General features: G+C 46.6%; 1 protein-coding gene across 1 annotated transcript in view; it reads left to right on the forward strand.

The window, feature by feature from the left end:
• Positions 1-5,606: 5,606 nt before the first annotated feature.
• LOC102253813 (carcinoembryonic antigen-related cell adhesion molecule 21) overlaps positions 5,607-8,370 on the forward strand; it is a gene marked incomplete at its 3' end in the record, with an annotated part of 41,112 nt that continues 38,348 nt past the window's right edge. The window contains exons 1-3 of the mRNA XM_014542933.1: positions 5,607-5,670; positions 5,968-6,166; positions 6,574-6,687. Coding sequence (XP_014398419.1) covers positions 5,607-5,670; positions 5,968-6,166; positions 6,574-6,687 — 377 coding nt within the window. The remainder of the gene's footprint in view (positions 5,671-5,967; positions 6,167-6,573; positions 6,688-8,370) is intronic.

Genomic DNA, 8,370 nt, shown 5'->3' on the forward strand with positions numbered 1-8,370 from the left:
GACCATTGTAAATGAGAACCCATCTCATGATCAGATTGTGAAGACTGAAGAGGTGTACGGTGTGCCTTCAAACTATAAGCAAATGTGATACTAGATGAAAAATACAGAGAAATGGGACAGACAGCAAAACTTGGATCACGATAGCTTATAGGTTAGGAATGACCCAAAATGTTTTTATTTATTTTTATTGTGTTTTTTTTTTTTTGATTGTTTAAATCCTAACCCAAGGATATTGTTTCCACTGATTTTTAGAAAGAGTAGAAGGGAGAGAGGAGGGAGGGAGGGAGAGAGAAAAAGGGAGAGGGAGAGGAGCATCGATTTGAGAGTGACACAATTGGCTGTCTCCTGCATGCATCCTTATTGGGACCAGGAATTGAACCTACAATCCAAACAGATGACCTTGACCAGGAACTGCTGGCTGATACTCTAATCACTTAGCAACACTGGTCAGGGAAAAAGTGTTTTTCTTAATGAAAACCAGTGGAACCTGACTGGCTCCCATTTACCTGCTTTTCACATTTGAAAAAAATTGACCTTGACATCCATCCAAGGTTACAGTCTTGCCCTATCCCCAATGGTCTATAGTTCAACTAGATAAACTAAGACTTCCCAGTGATGAGCCTTTCTAGCCCCATGAAACCACATTTTCCAACCAAAAGGTTGGTCATCAGTGAATCATTCCGTTTGATTTATGACCCAAAGGGGGAGGTGTGGATGAAAATGGGGCCACGTTCTAAAGCTGACAAGCTCAGAGGAGGCCTGCAAAGTATGATATGCAAAATCAGAGACTTAAAGTAACCACATAGGATGGCCTGAAATGACAAGTTTCTAACTAAAAGTGAGTCATGATGGTAATTATGTCTTAAGTATTTTTTCCTAACAATGCTGAATCTTTATGTTAACTAAACATGTCTATTGTCTTTTTACATTGGAGATAAGTTACATTTGGAATATCAGGGATTTTTTTTCTTTTTTCCAGACCCTCCCTGCACCAGAGGAGAAGCCACAGACTCCGTGATTGCTATTGTCATAATATTAATTGTTAGCTGCTAACTATCCTCTATCAACCAATGCAAAAGAAGTATGTGTCTATTTGTTTTACTTTTTATCCAATCTCAGAGATTTCCCAGTTTTGCTTTCTCCCACCTTCCTAATCTATTACCAATGGATGTTATTTAACCCCTTATGCATCCTGCTTTGATTGTAACGTATAACATACCGTGCAAAACTAACACTTTTCATTGAGATTTTGCTTCCTGGAAATTGTCGTCAGTTTGACTCAAATAAACTCATAAAAATTCTCTACAGGTTTAAATGTTTCTCACGTTGGCAGCTGAAAATTCCAGGCTTCTAATCAAGATTTGGCCTTTATGGCAACCTGTCCTCACCCTGCAACTATCCAGAGGCCTGTCAGGAGTTGCCTCATCGGGACGAAAGACACTCTTATTGCCCATATCACTCAGAAAATTTCAACAATTTAAACTGCTCTATTCTAAGAACCAGGAAATATCTTTCTATGAAATCACATGAGGAAACTGAGGCTTTTTGAGGTGAGATCACTTGCCCAGAGTCACACAGCCTGCAAGTGGACTCAACCATGCCATGTATTGTCTATTGGCACTTGACATCTATTCTGAAACCATTTCTATATTTCCTCCTATACCAGAGGGGCTGAAAGGTTAAATACCACCGTTCCCAATTCTAATGACTGGGAACCCAGGTGTGAATTAATGTCAGCCTCTGAGATGCACTTGTGTGTAGTTTGGACTCTGGGAGGGAGAAGGGGCTGTGATTCCTGCTCCTGATGGGTGGGTTCTGCAGACAGAGCTTTATGTGAAGAAGCAGGTGTTTTTTCCCTCTGGGTGGGGCTGTGGCAGTGGGACCTTGAAACCAGACTTCCTGTGTCAACTCCCTGACTTCCATTTTTCTAGCCCTGCATTGGTTTTACATGCACCTTTTTCTGTGTGCTAAAGACCTTCCTGCACAAATGTTAATGCCTGGTTTACTTGTAATAGTCCAAAATGGGAATCAGCACAAATGTCCATGAATGGGCAAATGGCTAAACAAGTTTGGTGCATCCTACAATGGAATAGACCTGAGGGATTAAAAAGGAAAGAACTATTTCAAGATGATGGTGTTGAATCGAGAAGCCAACATTCGCCCAAAATTACATATTATATGGTTCAAATTATGAAAACTGCAGAAAATGAAAATTCATCAATAATGACTGAAAGCAGAAAAGAGTTGGAAGGAGTGGAAGGGGGACAGAGTAATGAGATTATAAGAGGGTCCAAGGAGGCTTTAAAAGGGAAGAATATTTTCGTTTTCTTCATTGTAACAACTTCTCTGGTGCATGCATTTGGCAATGCTTAATCAATTGTATTCTTCCAAAATGGTAAGGTTATTTCATGCCAACTAAAACTTAATAAATATGTTAAAATTTTACTCTACACATATGAAATATTGCTTAAAGTATAAGTTGAATAGAAAATTCAAAACTGTAACCTGACTTTTTTTCTTACACATATTTCAGCTTGTCCATCAAAGGGGGGTGAGCTATTCCACAGCCTGCAGCCTCCTCTGGTGTCTGGTAACCCCACCTCAGCAGCACCCACAGCCCAGAGGGTCCAACCTCACCAGCATTACTCAGTCTACATTCCTTCTCACTCTTCACACTGCCCACACTGGACTTCGAAAGCTCCTCCATCCAGCCAGGCGTCTGCCCACCAAAGTCCAGTCCTCTGCAGGCAGCACTTCCCCACCACCCTCTGTACAAAGGGTGAATGGACACTCATGCTTCAGGTTTCAGCCAAGAGGTCACTTTATCAGAAGTACTCTCTGTGATACCAAGACAAGCTGAGACTCAAGTACGTACAACACTTTCTTCATGGTCCTTCTCTGGATTATAATTAACTCCTTAGTGTTGTGATTTCTCTTAGAGCCTGTCTTTGTTACAAGGTAAATTCCATGAGCACAGGTCCCACCTATTTCCTGTTCTCTCAGGCCCCAGGGCCCATCCCGGGTCTGACACATCACAGATGCTCAGTAAACACTCATTAAATGGATGAGAGAAACCATCCAATGGAATCCTGTCACCTGTGTGACACTAGTGGTCAAACTATGTTCCTTATAGGCACGAAGACATTGGTGTCAGCATGGGAGGAGGCCACAAGTGTGTGGGGATGACCCAGGGAAGGGTTTTTCCCCCTCACACTATCGGGGGGGTGGGATATAGGATCAACTAACAGTGAAGAGTCACACCTTTCTTCATTCCCAGAAAATCATAGCCCTCCCCCTTTCCACCTTGTGAGTGATGTCTCATATACCTGGGGCCAGGACAGCAGCCTGTGTTCTTTGTCTTCTCACAAAGCCCTGACCTGGCAGACGCTATGGACCTTTCACACCAGGTAGAGGTACTATAATGGGAAAAGAGAGCGCACACTGACTTCAAAGGAATATGGGGATGACTCCCAAGCACACGGTTCCTGGTCTGTGGGAAATCTGCCTGTAGTCCCTGAACGTCTCACCCGCCCAGGATGTCTTGGGGAGCAAGTGGAACTTCCGAAACAAGATGGGACAGGAGAACCCAGGATCTGGGGTTGCTTCCATCTCAGAGGACTGAGGGTCCCACAGGGGCCTCCCCTCCCCTAACAGAGGGACCCACAGATCCTGTGGTTGACACACCAAGTGGAGCTGCTTCAGATCCTGGGCCCTGTGGGGAGGACTACCGCAGAGGATGGACAGGGACACAGGTGACTTGGATGCAACACCCCAAGGTGAAAATGGAGACACACAGGGCATTTGGGGGATCTGCCCTCCAGTTTGGCACACTCTAAGAAAAGCCTCAGAAGAGACATCACCAGGTTCTGTAGTTGAAACCTTTGGGACAGAGAGTTCCTCCTGAAACAGCACATCCACCAGAGGGACAGTTCTCATGACACTGGACTCATAATACGCTGGACCCTCAGCCCGTCTGAGATGGAATCAGCCCCAGATTTCTTCACTTCCTAATGGATTACACACAACTTTTTCCATCTACTTTTTTTATTATAATGTATAAAATAAGTTGCACAACTTCCAAGCTCAGGATTTGATATCTTGTTCCAGGCATATGACTTGAGCTTGGTTCAAATAAAGTCATGAAAATCTTCACAGGTTGGGAAGTTTCTTACTTTAACAGGCCCAAGAGGACCTGCTCTCTCAGGGTTCTATTTGCTGCTCCCTGTCCCATGCCTGGCACCACCCATGAACAAGGTCGGGTAATGAAAAGAAACTCACCCAGGCAGAGGACTGACACCGGGCCAAGGTCAGGGAGAACCAGGACAGGCTGAGTAAAAAGAGTGGGAGGGTCTCCCAGAAACTACCCCTGATGAACAGGGAGCCCACAGCCACCCGAGCTCCCACCACAGTCCTCTCTTCCCAGGATATGCAGGACACCTTCCCCTTCACTCCCAGGAACTGCAGGGCCTCCTGAGACTCCTGGTCCTGGGTCTCTGTCCCTGGAAGCAAAGGCCAGGCTGGTGACAACCTGAGATAGAGGGAGGGTCCCCTCTGTAGTCGTCACCCAGATTGACCCCTTCTCACACCCACAGTCACCTCTGTGGCCTTCCTCCTGGGAGTAAATTTAAGCTTCCCAGTGCATTTAAGAACACGGGGTACACAAGGTGCCCGGCTGGGTTTCTGTGTTACAAACAGAAATAATCCCCAGTTTGGGGCCTGTGGGGCTCTCTGTGTGGTGCTGACAGACCCAAAACCAAGACACTACAGAGGCCAATGCTGGGATGAGAGGATCATCCTCTCAGGGGACACGTGACCCCATTAGCCCTGCTGTTGCAAGTGGGCTCCACAGGCCAGTAAGACCCACCTTCCCTGAGAGCTCATCAGATTCAGAGTCTCTGGTCCACCGCACACCTGCAGAGTCAGAATCTGCATTTTAACAGGATGTGGAGACCCTCACTGTGAAAAGGAGAGGGGGAGGGGTGTCCCATCACCACATCACCAAATCTCATCCTGGTTGGGCATCCACATTAGCTGGACAGCTGCTAAAGCAGCATCTATGGTGTCACCTTGGCATCGCAATCTTTACAATGTTTCACAGGTGATCCGATGAACAGCACTGGTGACATCCCAGTGACAAGAGTTCCTGCTTTGAAGGTAAAAGTCAAATGTGAAAGAGAGAGGGTTGTGGGGAAGTCTACTGTGCACTTGACTGGGAGCCATGAGGAATGCATATGCCCTGGATGCCCCAGGCTGGTGCTTTTCAAAACAGAGCATGTAAGTGTGTGTGTGTGTGTGTGTGTTTGTGAGTGTGAGTGTGTGTGTGTATGTTCAGATACCTCAGAAGCTCCAAGGGAACCAAAATTTAGAGGGATGTTAAGCTGAAAGGAGGGGGAAAGGGTGGCAAAAATGAGGTGAGGAGGAGGTGGGCCTTTGGCACAAACTCTTCCCTGGTCCATGTGACCAGGTAAGTGATCTTGCACCAGGAGGAGGCCCAGTGCACAGTGCAGAGGGACAGCAGATCCCACCAGCTTCTATAGTGGTGCCTTTGAGCTTTCCTTGATGCCAAGTTCTTCTCATAGAGGGAGGATAGTGCAGGCAGCAGACCCATGGAGTCACTCTCAGCCCCTGTCTACAGAGGTCCTGTCCCCTGGAATTGGCTCCTGTTGGCCAGTAAGGAAGGAAAAATCCCTCAGGGGTGAACTGAAGAGGTAAAGACAGGGACTTCCTGGGGTCTCCTGGGGAGAACAGCGCTCTGAGAGTGGAGGGAGGGCTTAGTGTGGACCTGAGGGGAGAGGACAGTGGGGCAGAGTAGGATGGGTAACAGAGATGGGTAACAGGTAACTGGGAAATCTCATGATCTAGAAGTGGTGTGGGGCAGGTAAACTTCAGTTGCTGTTAATTCCTATGTTATTCATCACTGAGTATTGAATTTTGGAAAGTGACCATAATAATAACAATTTATTTCAGGTGGCACCAGAGAAAAACTTAACCAGGGGTACAAACATCATCCTTACCACCAGCCTCAGGAGAAATACACCCCAAGAGGTGCAGGACTCTGGGAACATTCATTCACCCACAGGTATTTGCAGCCTGTTGCAGGCACTGGGGATGCAAGATCGGACAAGCACCTGTCCCCATTGAGCTCACGTTCTTTGGGTGGAGAGAGGTAAGAAAATATCTCCATGTGATGGCAGGTACCCACAAGTGTTATAACAGGAATAGAGCAGAGACAGGTCAGAAAGTGATTAACAGTGTCTTTAGGGAAGTGTTCCCTGAAGGTGCCTCCCATGGACACCCCTAAGTGTCAGCAGGGGTCTGAGAGCAGTGAGTGAGTGAGCCAAACAGACACCTGGAAAAAAGACTGAGAAACAGAAAAAGTAACAGGTTCACAGGTGCTGAAGTATTAGTGGTCATGCTGTTGACCTTGACCATACTCACACACACCCACACACACACACCTAGGCTGAGATGAAGAATCTTGTTCGAAATCTAGGGCCTCATCTTTCCATCTCAACATATACATCCAAATATTGATCAATTTCTCTCTTCCCTCCTAGATTCATTCTAAAATTTCTGGAGCCTGCCCACCACTGTCCAACTCGCTATTGTGTCAACTAATGCTGCCGAAGGGAAGGATGTGATTCTACGTATCTGCAATATGCCTGCCGATTATATAGGATTCATGTGGTACAGGGGGGAAGGAGCAAACTACAGACTGAATATTGCAAGTCTTGCATTGCACATAAGAACTTATAAAACAGGGCGTGCACACAGCGGTTGAAAGCAAATAAACTTTGATGGATCCTTGCTGATAAAGAGCGTCACCCTGAAGGACACAGGAAACTACACTATAGTAGTCTACTTTTGAGGCTCAAAAAAAGAAATAGGATTTGAACGGCTCAATGTATACGGTGAGTGATTGCTCTCTGACCTCTGGGTGTTGAGTGGGTGAACACACAGGAATGACAGCCCTGGACTCTGCCTCCATCCACCTCTGCATTATCTCCCAGGTTGGGTTTGGGCATTTAGTGCAGGGCACACACAGTGGAAACAAACTTTCTAAGATCAGAGTTCCCTTCCCGGATTCCAGCCCTGCAGAAATTCTCCACAGAGAGAAGGTCCAGTGTGATGGGAGTCGCTCAGCAGAAAGAGACCAGTCTCAGTCTATTTTCCTCGGCCCCTCCCCATTACCATGACCCTGAGAAAGACCCTGCAGGGCTTGGCCAGGGCCCATCCTGAGGAGCCCCCTGCAATCCTCATAAAGAAGCTCAGCTTTGGCAGCCTTGCCCAGACCCCTGTCCCAGGGTTTCTGACTCCAGAGACCCTGAGGATCCTGTGTCAGGTTGGAGTTAAACTCCTGGGAAGGGCTGAGTGGGCGCAATGGTTTCCAAGGTGTCTGAGTCACAAGGCTTTTGAGCTGCTCAGAAGCCAGAGCTCATGCCCATGAGCCACATCTGGATAGAAGAGGTGCTTCACCTGGGACTGTCTGTGGCTAGCACTGATGGACAAGGTCGCCAGGCCATTTGTGAACTACACTGAAACATTTAGGAGAGTCCAGAGAAAGGTTAGAATCACAGGGAACAAAAAGGAGGAAAGATGTTCCTGACAGCTCCTCATCCACCAGGGATGAGCCCAGGAGATTCTCTCTTGTAGTTGATCAATAACAGATGTCCCTCATTTGAGCAGGTCCCCTGTCCCAATGTTTAGTCATATATTGTGAATATTTTATTGTTAATACAATGACACCCTGGCAGTCAAATGTTCATCGTACTGCATTGAGAGGAAACCAAGGCACAGGGAGATATAGTCACTAAAGCAGAGCCACACAGACCATGGGAGTGACTCAAGGTCTGTCTGCAGCCATTACCTCTCCTCCATTCCAGCGTGATCCCTAAAACAAACATTGGTAGTTCTATCCTTAGGCATCCCCATTTCAGAGAGAGTGACTGTGGTCTAGAAAATAACACCAAATGGAGAATTAATTTATTTGTTCTCTAGAAACAAATTACCTACAGTAACAATCAGTCAGAGCTGGGAACACCCAGACCTTCCCCTCAGGTGGCTGATCCACCCCTCCCTGCACTGGAGTTGAAACGACTGATTCGATTCCTGATGTGTTGGTGTCATTCCCACTGGATATCAAGGAAAGGACTTTGCCTGCTGGCTCCCCATTTTACACTTGTAATCAGCTGAGGGATCAAGACGTAACACTCAGTTGTTTTGATGAATTAGGAAGAAATAAATGGCTACTGAAGGAAGGAATGAGCTAAAATCTCTTCAGAGGCTGAAACCTGGATGCAGAGTCCTTGGAATTCTGGCCACATGGGAAAGGCTCCCTGTCACTCCAGGGGTTGAGACCCATGTCTCAGA

The sequence above is a fragment of the Myotis brandtii genome, unplaced genomic scaffold (assembly GCF_000412655.1).
Source record: "Myotis brandtii unplaced genomic scaffold, ASM41265v1 scaffold3155, whole genome shotgun sequence".
NCBI classification, from domain to species: Eukaryota; Metazoa; Chordata; class Mammalia; order Chiroptera; family Vespertilionidae; genus Myotis; species Myotis brandtii.